This window comes from Staurois parvus, unplaced genomic scaffold (genome assembly GCF_062004578.1).
Source record: "Staurois parvus isolate SC_StPar_1 unplaced genomic scaffold, SC_StPar_1.0 ptg000251l, whole genome shotgun sequence".
Taxonomy (NCBI): domain Eukaryota; kingdom Metazoa; phylum Chordata; class Amphibia; order Anura; family Ranidae; genus Staurois; species Staurois parvus.
In genome coordinates this window covers 4,118,474-4,132,765 of record NW_028318047.1, presented here as the reverse complement: position 1 = coordinate 4,132,765, position 14,292 = coordinate 4,118,474, and the positions used below count along the sequence as shown (strand labels likewise).

The 14,292-nt window shown below is 43.0% G+C and overlaps 1 protein-coding gene across 1 annotated transcript in view; it reads right to left on the bottom strand.

Moving 5' to 3' along the window:
- Window positions 1-12,980, bottom strand: part of DNAJC10 (DnaJ heat shock protein family (Hsp40) member C10) — a 59,864-nt gene extending 46,884 nt beyond the window's left edge. Inside the window, exons 1-3 of the mRNA XM_089680841.1 lie at window positions 12,849-12,980; window positions 9,317-9,648; window positions 1,577-1,745 (exon numbers count right to left, since the gene is read on the bottom strand). Coding sequence (XP_089536967.1) covers window positions 1,577-1,745; window positions 9,317-9,511 — 364 coding nt within the window. The 5' untranslated portion in view covers window positions 9,512-9,648; window positions 12,849-12,980. The remainder of the gene's footprint in view (window positions 1-1,576; window positions 1,746-9,316; window positions 9,649-12,848) is intronic.
- Between the last annotated feature and the right edge of the window lie 1,312 nt (window positions 12,981-14,292).

Below are 14,292 nucleotides of genomic sequence, written 5' to 3'. Positions count from 1 at the left end.
CTGTGGCAGCTTGTGGCTTCACAGCCTGGTGCCTACTGCGCATGCGCAAGAAGCGCTGCACTTTGTGAATGGCCCTGTAGTCTTCTGGGACCGGTCACGTGTCCCAGAAGACTACAGGGAGGGAGGACAAATTCCGCTTCAAATCGCCTAGGCGATCACAATGGAAGTGGGAGCTGGTACCTGTCAAATTCGGGAACCTGCTCCCAAAAGGTGCCAATCCTTAATGGGGAGTGATAGTCAAAGCGGAACTTCCCCCTTTGGGTGGAACTCTGCTTTAAGCCCGCCCTGCCCTAAGATTGGGGCCCCGATCACTGCACTGCAGAGCTGGCAGGGTACGCTGAAGACATTGTTGTGAAACCCACCCTCAGAGTGGATGCTGAGCCCGGCTGGCCAGGTATGTTCTCCCCCCCCCCCCCATAGACTGCCTGTGGACTGCTACACCAAACTGTATATATGTGCATTGCTGAAAGGTCTCTGGTCCTCTCCTGCGCTACGCCCGCAGTCTCTGGTCCTCTCCTGCGCTACGCCCGCAGTCTCTGGTCCTCTCCTGCGCTACGCCCGCAGTCTCTGGTCCTTTCCTGCGCTACGCCCGCAGTCTCTGGTCCTCTCCTGTAGTACGTCCACAGTCACTGGTCATTTCCTGTACTATGTCTGCAGTCTATTGGTTCAGAATATTTTTTGTCTTGTATTTATTCCTCTAAAACCTAGGTGCGTCTTATAGAGCGAAAAATACGGTAACTTTGACAAGGTAAACTGTCATTGACAATGTAAAACACCTAGATGTATTCACTTACAGCTTTAAGTGTATCTAAATCCAATAACTAAAAATGTAATTTACTACAGCTTACAAAAATATATTTATTTTTTTAAGTTAGCACCAAGAATGGTAACTTGCTTACACTGAATGTCAACTATCCCTTGTGCTACTTCTACACCCCCTTCTTGTCCCAAAACTCCTTGCATCTGGGATCTTGCAGGTTAATATGATCTACTGGACCTGGCACTGATACTTATCAAAAGTGCTGACTCTGCCTGTCCTTTCAACTCCTTCATCCCACTCCATTCATAAAGGCTCTACAATTGCTTACCACAATAAAAAGCGCTCTATGAATAGATGAGGTAGACCTTTCATTAATCTGCCCAGCCTCCACTGATAGATCGCTGTTAGTGCAAGAAGTGGTGCTAGTACAGCCTTTTTTAATGGTTTCGGTCACGATTGGACACAGGGCTGGTGCATGGTTTCCCTTAGTATATAAAATATTTTAGACCATGAAATCTCTGCCACTGTGGCTTGCTGTTGCTGACCATCTGAAAATGCTTCTTGTCTGACTTGAGAAGTATAGACAAAGCTTTTTTTGGCAATACTTCTCCTATGGACCATGAAATTCGTTCTGAACTCCTGTGTCTCGTTTTCAGGTGACAGAGGACTAAAGTCTGCTGTCGACTGACAACATTGAGCCGGTCCACGCTCCCAAAAAAAACAGATCATATGACTCACTGAAACAAGTATGCAGCAAGACAGGCGGAAGTAAAGTAATATCACAGTTTCATGAGAAAATAGGAAGCATATACATACCAAAGTCATATCGGTAAAAGTGCCAGCTCTCATAGCGACCTCCTTGCTGCTGTTGATCTTCCAAACCTTTTTCCCCATATTTATCATATTTCTTTCGAAGATCTTCATCTTTTAAAACTTCATACGCCCGATTTATTTTTAAAAATTTGTCATGTGCATCAGGATCGTTCTAGAAGGAACAAAATAAAAATATACATCACAAGTAAACTAGAAAAAAACTAAATGTATTGCAAAACATACTGCCGTAAAGCTGAGGTTTTTTTTCTAATGTGTAATGATGTGCACCCTACTACCTGCAGGTGTCTGCCTCTTCTAAAATCCTTCCTCTCAAGGCTTCCTCAGAGTCCCCAGATATCATCTTCAGTTTGCGAGAACCAAATTAACGGCTACAGAGAAAAGCTGTGCTGCCCGCCTCCTTCTGTCCTCTCTACCATTCACAGAACTCATATTACTACCAACCCACAATGCACTGCATTCTGTAGATGGACCAAGCAATCCTGTAATTGAACTGTTTTTCTGCCCATTTACAGAACACAATGCAGCGTCGACCAGTAGTAATAAGAGCTCTTTGAATGACAGACAGCAGAATGTTGTGGGCAAGTGACACAACTTTTCTCTGTAGCCACAGCTTTAATTAACTCTCACAGTGCTGGAAGGCCACTGAGGAAGGTATCTGGGAGTTTTGAGAAGATTTTTAGCAGAAACATACAGGTAATGTGATACACTCCATCTACATTTAACTACAGCAGTAATATCTCCATGCAATAGCCTCAGGCTCTGCATTTACTCACCATTGCGTTGTTTTTCCCACCCTTGGGCATAAACCCTTGTTGCATTTCCCATGTATGTGATAAATTATACACACACATATACATACTGTATGTATATATAGTTCATTAAGATCAGTGTTGTTAACACCCAAGGGTGCTAGGATGGTCTCACCAACCTATTTTGGATGGAGCTTCCTTTAAAGTGTTAAAATAATAAACCATTTCCAAAGCAAATATCAAACAAATGAAACACAAAGCCACTGTAATGTCGTTCTTCCTCTTGCTTCGGCTTAAGACATGCATGCATATGCAGTTAACGTCTACTTAGAATGTATCCACTGATGTACCATTTGAAACGTAAAATGCAGTATATGAACAAAACTCCTATTCGCTTCATCAAATAACTCAAATTTCTGATTTTACAACATTACTTCTGCTTGTATTTATATGCTTCCCCAGAGCGGGACATCTATCTAGCAGTACAAATAAGTTCACCTTTTGTAACATGTTACACCCATATTCAGGGTATACCATGTAACATGTTACAAATGCACTGGAGCCCACGCCCCGATCCTCCGTTGTGACAGGTAGGTCTTCTCCAGCCCAACCATGTAATCCATTCACAGTGTTCTGTGAATGGGAAAACTACAAGCCCCGTTAGCCTTTGCGGCTATAGGCTTGTGTTCTCAATTAACTACCAGAGCACTGTTGAGATAGGTAGTTCACTCAGCCTCCTGTCTAAGTGTAACTGCCTGCCCGTATCGGACATATGGGCAGACAGATACAGACAGTCTGCAGGACCGTGGCATTACACCCAAGATCTGCTGATTGTGGGTCAATGCGTTATAGGCTCCTAATAAAATTAAAAAAAAAAATGTAAATTAATATTTTTTTTTTCCAGCAAAAAAAAAAATTTGCATTTATTACTTTTTTGGAAAAGTGAACTTATCCTTTAAAGACCAAATACACAGTTTTCCTATGGAATACAATCTACTAATAAATCTAACATGGAATAAGGTTTCTTGGCATAAATAGTATCATATTTTTAGGTACACAGTTTCTTAAACTATTATTTTTCCTTTTGAAAGCAATTCTAATTTTTGAAAAATGATGTGAATTCTAGTTATGCTGTATGTTAAAGCTCTGCCTGTTCCTGTCAAACCCCTTCAACATGACACTTGGTAGTAAAGGGAAAGGCTAACAAGGGAAAAACTAATAAGAACAAGATGCTAGCAGTGTTCGCAGATATATAGCACATTTCACTTACATTTGCAGAAGGGTGTAACATGGCTTTTGCAGCTGATGATATGACCTCACTAAAAAGGACTGAAGCATGTGTACAGCTAGTATTACTGTTAACTCTCTGCTGCTTTGAGTGAAACTGTAATGGGTCTACAATCAAAGAGCTTGCCTGACGATATAAAAGTATCCAGGGGTGTCTGAACAAATCTTCGCATATATTAGAGCTGTTGTGAGTCGGTCAAACCTGAGGAGGCTTAGGCCTCTTTCACATGGGCCTAGTAGCCGATTGATGATCCGGGGTGACTGGGAGGGGAAATGCTGCCTCCTGCATGCTTGTTAAAAAAGGAATTTTGCACTGAAATCCCTCTTCACCATGGTTATAAACACAGCAATTCACCTCTGGGGAGCATTGCCTGCACTATCTTGCTGCACCAATGTGTATGGGGCTGTCTGGCGCCATTACCTTGTTTTGACAGGCAGCTGAGGTTAAAAAACATGCCTCAACCATCTGGTTTTGCTGCCTGACAGCGCCCATGTAAAAAAGGAGCCTAAAAAAAGCTGACCTTCCCTGCCCAGCACTAAAAATTCCTGGCGAATGCACCACCCAAAACATCTACAGGTCATTTGGGAAATAAAATATTTATCAAGTTACCTACACATGTAACTGTATTGTACTTTATGATTTCAAGGCACTTGTTAGGTACCAAGGGCTTTAAAAAGGTCACACTGGGAAGGCTGCAAAACTAGTGCCTTCCAGGGAGGTCTCAGCAGTACAATGTGAAATCTTACAAGATCTTGTCAGTACACTGCAAATGGTGTGAGGCTCTTCAACGGAGCATTGAGTGGATGTGTTCAGCACTGCGAGTAATATTGAAGGTAAGGCTGAGGGTCTAGGTTGCCAATAGCATCCAATCATACCCAACACCCCCCCCCTTCCTTATTATTTCTCTGTAATATGCAAACTGACTTGCTGGATGCCATATGCAAAGCATTTTTGAACAATCAGGCTAAAATCTGTCTTGGGACAGATATGCACTGGTTCGAAAGAACCCCCCCCCCCCCCAAAAAAAAAAAACAGTATTAGTTCATTTAGCTTTTCAAACATGTACATGTGGACACTCTTTTAAAGCCTTCACTTGAACTTTCAGTTTAAATCAGCTAATTACATTTCAGGAGCATTAAGACAAAAGGGCGTGCAAAGTCTAACAGTAAATTATTTTTAGAAAGCAGCCAAATCCAGTGCCTTGGGCATGTTAAAGAGAAGGAACAAAGCAGTGGTCTAAGACACCCCCTGCACAGCCACAGAAGCTTTCCAATCAGCAAGGAGAATGACCTTTAAAGCAGAGCTCCAGTCAAAGCTTTAAAAAAATTAAAAAGTCAGCAGCTACAAGGTTCATTATCTCTCTCGACAAGCCCTTTCCTTTCCAATTTACATGGACACACGGCAGGGATGTCCCCTATCCCACATACTCTTTATTCTAGCTTTGGAGCTTTTATTGCACCTTATCAGTTCTAACCCTGACATTAAAAAGGGATTACAGTTGGCCAACAGTTGTTCAAAGTCAGCTCATTTGCAGAAGATATGCTTCTAACTCTGACTCAACCTCATACCACGCTTCCTATACTGTTTTCTACTCTCACACGCTCTTCTAATATCTCTGGCTTGAACGTGAACGAAGACAAATCTTCTGCTCTTATCAATTTCCTTCCTCACCTTATTGAAGCAAAAACTATAAATTTACCTGGCCTAATGCTCACCTGAACTATCTAGGGATCCGATTCACCAAATCCTATTATATGCTCTATGAAACGCATTATGTTCCCACTCCCTCAAAGCTCTGCTCATGTCCTGGTCTCACCACAGCCTTTTATGGATAGGTCAAATCAATGCTGTAAAAAATAATCCTTTCTGAAGCTCCTATATCTGTTTCGTACCCTTCCTGTCTCTATCCCCTCTTATGCTCTCAAGTCATTTCAAAACATACTATGCTCACAGGAAACAAGGGGCCTAATTTTTCTAAGTATTATGAAGCAGCTCATATTGCATCTAAGACTTCTATAAATGCTGCACAGCAAGCCCCTTTTATGGGTCACTCTGGAGGCAATTTGTTTTCCGGTATTCTCCCCGTTCACTTTTGTGGCTTCCACCAAAGTCTAGACCCACAACCATCAGCTCCTTAATGTCTCACCTGTTACGAGTCTGGCCTAATTTTCCCCCATCTTCCACTCCTCTCCCTTTAATCCACTGTTCTCTCCAGTCCTCACGTCCCATAGTGCCTTCTATTGGTGGATCTCCCACAAACTTCACTTGTTCCTCACTGGTCACTATCTACACCTGGGCGGAAATTAGGGATAAATACCAGGCCCCCCACACAGAACTTTTTAGATTTCTACAGATTAAACACTGGTTGTCATCAGTGCTCGCTGACAGAGCCCCAACGAACCAGCAGTCTTTGTTTGAACATATCTGTTATCGGCCGCCCTTTTCCCCCAAACTTATATCCACTCTCTACAAACAACTGAATATTCTCCAAAACCCTAATAATCACACTTACTTTTCTAGGTGGGAAAGGGATCTTAAAAGCACCAAAGATAGGGGCTGCTGGTCACAAATCTGGACCACACTGGATTTCCTGCTCTATTAATGAATCTCCCTTTAAACCAGTCACGAGATGGTACCTGGTCCCATCCCGCTTAGCACACCTTCATCCTTCTGCCTCTGGTACTGGTTTCAGAGAGTGCTCTACTCCAGGAGATGTCCTCCACCATTCTAATGATCAACTTCTGTTTAAGCACAGGCACGCACTGAACAAAATTCATCCGATCTCTGATGAGTCGGACAATTTTTATTCTGTCCATGGCCAGCCAATGTATTTAGCCAATCTAAACTGCAAGCTCAACTGCCCTTTAAACATGATATTATCAACATACACCCCACTATATTGTACAGCGCTGAGCAAACTTTTTGGCGCTATATAAACACTGTATAATAATAATAACAACAACATACACCAAAACAAGCCATGCATGATTTGATTTTCTTTCCTGCAACTACAGTTTGCAGGAAAGAAAATCTCAATTCCCCCAGAAATACAGTCAATGTTGATGGGCGAAACCCTCCCGCAGAGCTATTGTGTTCTGCTGACAAGGAGCCTTCCCTGCCAGCAGATCACCATGGGGTCGATTAACAAACTCTGGAGTGCAAAATCTGGTGCAGTTCTGCATATAAACCAATCAGCTTTCAAGTTTTGTCAAAACTTAAAGGATAAGTTCACCTTTTCGGACAGAATTTCACTTTCCATGATAAATCAAAGCATTTTCCAGTGCCATTTCTGGCCCAGCCATCCCAATGTGCTTTTCTCTCACTTACCTTATTCACAGGAGGTTTTAAATCTTGTCAGTTTATTTGAATTTTTTAAATGATTTCCAGATTCCATCACTTCCTGTAGATCATCTCTCAGCATTCACTTCCTGTAGGCCATCCCCCAGAAGCCTTCACTTTCTTGTTGCCTCACAGAAAAGGGTGTAACAGGGTATATTCACCACTCTGGACCACATCTCCCTCATTACAATACTACCTTCCATTCACTTTCTATACAATCTGAAGGTACAATCACCTTTAGATCTCCCATCAGCTATGTAGTACAAGGTCCTGTCTGATTTGATACAGACTGAATGGATTGGTCAGGTGTGTCCGCCTATTCCGTAGTTCTGGTACATATAAAGGAAATTGTACAATCAGATTGCATAGTGTATTGCCATCTTTCAACAAGTACATAGGAGGAAGTGGATAGAGACACTCCGTTGTCAGGTCCCAGTCACATCTCCAAGTAGCAAAAACTCACATTCCCACATTAGTTTGTTTTGGAGCGTTTACACCCATCATGCATAGAACAGCCCAATACACTTGGATGGGCTGCCCTACACGCAACAATCGCCCCAGACTTTTTTTTTTTTTTTGAGTGGCGCATGCTGCGTTACTGCACTTGGGGTGCCTTTAACATGTAAGGACAACTCAAACACGATCCACACTTGCAGCATGTTTCTGAAATGTATGGCTAAACAGTTTCTGTGCATGCTTTCGGAAAAGTGAATGGAGCCCCATTGTTCCTGTGAAAACACACCAATTTCACTTTCAGACCTCATTCACATCTAGAGTAGTAGGAGCGCATGTTGTTTGGCTTGTTTTTTTCAGTGACAAACATAGGGCAGCCCCTTGATTTCAATAGGCTGTGCTACACGTGGCAAAGTAGCTCAAGAGACTTTTTGGCATGATGTGGGCTGATAATTTTTTACTATGTTTTGTTTCGTTTGTCACCCAGTATTTTATGTGGCAAAATGTGTGTTTGGTGTGCCATTAACAATTAGTGAAAGTGAAAGCGCAACTAGGTAATTTCAGGTGTATAAATGTGGCCATACACTATAGAATCTGGTTGTACAATTTCCTTTAAATTTACCACATCTATATAATAGGAGAACACACCATCTATCCAATCAGGCAGGCCCTTGTACTACATCAGGGGTGTCCCATGGGCTGTATGCAGCCCCAGGGAGTTTAACATGCAGCCTGAGCACATTTGAAGGGACGTCGGGGTAGCCAGGCAAATGCATGCATGGAAAGATGCCGGGGATGCTGTGAAAAAATAGTTGGTGGGTGAAGGGTGTGCGTTTTAAAGAGGTCAGTGCAGGATGTGTGTGCTAATGAGATCAGCTGGTAAATTCCTCACTGTGTCTTACTGGCTTCTCTGTCCTGCACCTACATGACAGCAAGTGATGATGCTTTACAAGAAATACAGCAAGGGCTAAGGTAAGGTCTTGTTCTCAAAATCAAAGAAAGCTTTTATCGCTATGCAACCTAGGTACGTTAATGGTATATTGGTACAAAGGGAAGCTGGATTTTAAGGGGGAAAAAAAAAAAAAAGTGAACTTCGCCTTCAATTGAACAAGCTGAAGTTAGAAGCCGTTTGCCTACCAAACAGCTGCAACATATTTTGCACTCTCTAGTTTTAGTAAATCAACCCCATTGATTACTGTTGGTAGTTATAGCCGTTGGCAGTAATCACATGTAAAAAATCCGACTGGTTTGTTGTACTGAAGTCAATTGTTGAATAAACAACAAGCCTGCCCATAGATACATTGAATCTGCTGAGATTCAATCCATCTGTGGCCAGCTTAACATTCAATACTCCAGTTGACTTCTAGCTGCTGTGACCATTACTGCCATTCTCTTTCAAGGGCAAAGTTGTCAACTTTGGGAAAATTATCAGGATAAGTGTGAATCATTTAGCAGTACAAATCACTCCCAAAAAACAAATGCATTGAACGCCAGGATTTTTTGGATTTGATAAAGCCAGACTCCAGCCAAAACTTTCTATTTTGCATAGATCTATGAAGTGGTAAAATATTTGTCAGGTTTTTATTACCGTCTGTGGCCCCATTGCAGGACCCAATGTCCTGTGTGGTGATTGAAACAGCAACAGCAGAAGCAGAGTCAGGAAGGATTAAAACTAGAGCCCCCATTCTGTGTCATCTCCAGGACAGGCAATGAGGGGAAGTTCCCTAATGGTGTCACGTATATAAGACACATTCTGACACAGATTGCAATTAAAAATTTTAAATTTTTCATACAACAGTATTTTGGGAACAAAAAAAATAAACAAATACAGGACCATTTTTCTGATCTGAATGCAACTCTTAACAAAATCACAATGAATGCAAGGTTACTTACTTTATTCTTGTCAGGATGCAATTTGAGTGCCAACTTCTTAAAAGCCTGTCGAATTTCTCTACTACTAGATGCTCTGGATGCACCAAGTAAACTATAGTAGTCCTGATCCATGCAGACAAGCACAGCAAGAGATATGACAATCAAACAAAAAACTTGTCGCTTTAAAATACAGTTTGGTGCACTTGAAGGCTCCATTGTCCAGAGAGATGTAGGCGAACTAAAATATTAGAACAGTCTATAGGCACACTGATTAGTTCATTTTGTGTCTGATTTAATTAACTGATGTGCATGGTGATGGCTTCTCTATTGCTGACTGCTTCTGGTTCTTTAATCTGGAAATAAAAAAAAATACAACAAAGGTTATTTTATTAATACATATATTTTTAAGGCACACAGAAGGAAACTCTTTATCAAACCATTAAAGTAGAAGTAAACTCACTCAAAACAATGTTTGGTTTAATACAGCACTGTAAGTAAAATAAAGCAGCATTTTCTTTTAATTGTTAAGCTGAAGTCTGGGAAAACTAAAAGCCCCCACACTGCAAGGGTTAACTTCTCTTTTACTCTAGATCAGTGGTCTCCAATCTGTGGCCCATGGGCCATATACGGCCCTTTATCCCACTGACACCTACGAGGAAGCACCATTCTTCCTACAGACACCAACATTGGGACACTATTGCTCCTAACACCAATGGTGGGCACTATTCCCCCCACTGACAACAACAGCGGGGCACTATTCCTCCTAATAACACCCACAAAGAGCACTATTTCTCCCATTAACACCTATGATGGGCACTATTCCTCAGCTGTGCATTGCAGCCAATCAGCATCCAACTTCAGCGTGTTCAATTAAAGGATAAGTGCACCTTTGGGAACATGTTATATGTTCCACCCATTTTTAGGTTGGAACATGTAACATTTTCCCGATGCTGCAGCCAATGTCCCACTTCCCCCCCTCCCTGTGACAGAAGTACGAATAGAAGTTCCCAGTACTAGCTGTTACTTTTTAAAAACACCGTGGCCATGTGGTGCTCCGCACAAATGCCTGCGTCATTCAGTGTTCTGTGAATAAATGAACTACAAGTCCCAACAGCCTTAGCTGCTGTTTGCTTGTAATTCTCAATGAACTATCACGCCGCTGTGGAGCTCTATGGTAGTTTATTGATTCTTCCTGTCAGTATATCTGCTTGCCTATACATCCTGTACGGGCAAGCAGATATACTGACAGGTCTGCAGAAGATCTCCATGACACCAGCTATCTGCTGATCTCTAGTGCAATGCTTTACAAGCTCCATAAACAAAAAATAAATGAAAAAAAATGTGCATTTTTTATTTTTGGTCAAAAGGCGAACTTATCCTTTAAGCCTTGACAGCTTTTTGGAAGCAGATTGGTTTCTATGTAGAGCTACACTAGATGTTGCACTCTTTGGTTTTAGTAAATCAACCCCATTGACTATTCCCAATGGCCACAGTCTGGCCCATCTAAATTGACCCTTTGTTTAGAAAGTTTGGAGACCCTTTGATCATACATTTGATCTTATACCACACAAAATTCACATTTCTGCACAGTTATATTTAAACATCACAGACTTAACAATCAGATTGTATTGTGTGTTCACAAATGACTCATCTGATTCAACAAAATGATCTGACAATCACTCTGGTACTGTTCATCAGTTTACATGCGTTTGTGAATTGCAGACATTCAGGACCCATTCACATTTGGCAGTTTCACGAGTTGGGTGACATTCATTCTACTTGACACCCCAAACGCAATGTGAATTTAGCGTGGCAAAACACGTCTTGTAAAATCACGTAAAGCTTCTCACCCAAAAAGAAGCGGGAGCTTCTTTTAGAGACAAACGCCCACAGGTCAGCCTATTGAAGTGAATGGGCTGCCTACTGTGTGACACACCGAATTGTGTGAAAATCGCCCACACAAAATTGGGAGCAGGAATGAGAGTTCTTGCTACGTGAAGTCTGAATGGGGCCTGAACCATTTTGAAGATTTAAATATCAAATAATGTCAATTTTACTTATTTTTAAGTGGAGAGGGATTATAATTCCTGTCTGTTTCTCCTCTATATTTGTCTTGGTGACTATTATCACTGAAAGAAAATCCCACATGCTGGGTTGTCACCAACCAGGATTGGAGGGGAAATCTTCCAATGGGAACACTAGTTCTGGTGACACCCCTGTATTCCCTCACTTTGGAGGCGTTTCTTCTCACTTCCTGTTTTGGGTATGGGACAGAAAGTGAAGGGAAATCTCCTCAAAAGGGACAAACATGGCAAAAAAAAAAAAAAGAAGGAACACTGACAGTGGTTAGAACACTTGGCTGCATTCACATTGTAGCGTTTTATGAATGTGTCCAAAATGACACTGAATATACACACTAATACATACACCCTCATTTCAATGGGCTGCCCTACTTGTGACAAAGTAGCTTGTGCACCTTTTTGAGCTTCAAGCATAGCATATTTTTTTTTTAACTGTGTGTATGATGTGCAATTTTCCATGAATAAAAAGTGTGTTTGCTTCACAGCATTTAGGGTGCCACGCACAACAAATGGCAAGGTAAAAAAGACACGTGTTTCTCAAACTTAGGGTGCTTTTACGCTGCTCCATTGAAAAACAAAAAAACACACGTTTTTGGAGCATTTCTAGTTGGCATGCAGCTGTGAAACATCGAGATGTGCTTTTAACTTGTTTTCCATTCATTTCAATGGGGAGAGCCATTTTTGGTTCGGTTTTGAAACGTGCACCAAAGATGCAGCATGCAGGACTTTTCAAAATACACCATCCCCAAAGCGCAGTCGTGTGAAGAGTCCCATAGGATTTAAAGGGAAATATTTTTATTGCATTTTTAGCAAGGTCATTTTTAGTAATGTAATGCAGCAAAGACGCATCAGTATGAAAGGGCCCATAATTGTGTGATTTGCAGGCACTGACACAATCGTATCATATAAAGGTAACCATACTGTAGCCAAATAAAAAAATGTTCTGCCTTTAGTTCTACTTTAATTGACAATCAGTCCACTGTAGGTGCCAAACAGCAAGAAAACGACCAAGGACATCTACCCGTCCATGGTCCGGAACACGGAGAGAATCGGGTCTGGGATCACTGGCTCCTGGGATGTAACCAGTCCTCATACATCTTATATACCCGACACGTGTGTAATATGCAGTATATGAAGTATACATGCCACAGCTGCTCTTGCAGGTCCATTATCCTGGACAATGCTCTCCTATTGAATTTTATGTGACATTATGTGTACCCTGAGCTCACATTGTGCTCTCCAGTAGATGAGAGGAGGGAAGGATCAGTGAGGATGTATAGGGAGGACAGAGGAGAAGGGGACACCCCCAGCACTCCTCTCCTGTACATGTGTAGAGTACACACCTCTAGGACAGCTCAGACCCCGATGGTGACACCACAACCCATTGTACACACAGACGTATGGAGCCCTTATCAGGCCGGCCTCCAGTGATGAGGGAACCCCCAGTCCGGTGTACAGCACTCCTCCCTTACCTCTCCTCAGCCGGCACATCAGCGGCGAGTGAATCCGGAAGCGGTGTGTGTACACAGGATGACGATCCGGGGAGTGATGCTGCACAGATTGACTCCTTCTCCAGAGGATGATGGGACATGGGCGGAGCTGTGTCTTGGCGGGTCCGGATTGGCTGCAGCTGACTGTACTGCTGGGAGTAGATATAACATTCCTCAGTATTAGTTTTATTGAATGTGAAGTCAGAGGGAGGACAGTTGTCTGATACCATGGTCACCTCAGTCCTCATAATCGCACACCTCTCCTCATACAGTGGTCACCTCAGTCCTCATAACCGCACACCTCTCCTCATACAGTGGTCACCTCAGTCCTCATAACCGGACACCTCTCCTCATACAATGGTCACCTCAGTCCTCATAACCGCACACCTCTCCTCATACACTGGTCAACTCAGTCCTTGTGACCCTACACCTCTCCTCATACAATGGTCAACTCAGTCCTTGTGACCCTACACCTCTCCTCATACAGTGGTCACCTCAGTTCTCACGACCCTACACCTCTTATACAATGGTCACCTCAGTCCTCGTGACTCTACACCTCTCCTCATACAGTGGTCACCTCAGTTCTCACGACCCTACACCTCTCCTCATACAATGGCCACCTCAGTCCTCATAACTGCACACCCCTCCTCACTCAATGGTCACCTCAGTCCTCACGATCCTACACCTCTCCTCAAACAATGGTCACCTCAGTCCTCGTGACTCTACACCCCTCCTCACTCAATGGTCACCTCAGTCCTCACGATCCTACACCTCTCCTCAAACAATGGTCACCTCAGTCCTCATAACTGCACACCCCTCCTCAAACAATGGTCACCTCAGTCCTCACGACCCTACACCTCTCCTCAAACAATGGTCACCTCAGTCCTCACGACCCTACACCCCTCCTCACACAATGGTCACCTCAGTCCTCATGACCGCACACCCCACCTCATACAATAGACAACTCAGTCCTCATGATCCTACACCTCCCCTCATACAGTGGTCACCTCAGTCCTCGTGACCCTACACCTCTCCTCAAACAATGGTCACCTCAGTCCTCACGATCCTACACCTCTCCTCAAACAATGGTCACCTCAGTCCTCACGACCCTACACCTATCTTCATACAATGGTCAACTCAGTCCTCATAACCGCACTCCGCTCCTCATACAATGGTCACCTCAGTCCTCATGACCGCACATCCCTTCTCATACAATGGTCAACTCAGTCCTCACGATCCTACACCTCTCCTCATACAATGGTCAACTCAGTTCTCATAACCGCACTCCGCTCCTCATACAATGCTCACCTCAGTCCTCATGACCCTACACCCCTCCTCACACAATAGTCACCTCAGTCCTCATGACCACACACCCCTCCTCATACAATGGTCACCTCAGTCCTCATGACTGCAAACCCCTCCTCAT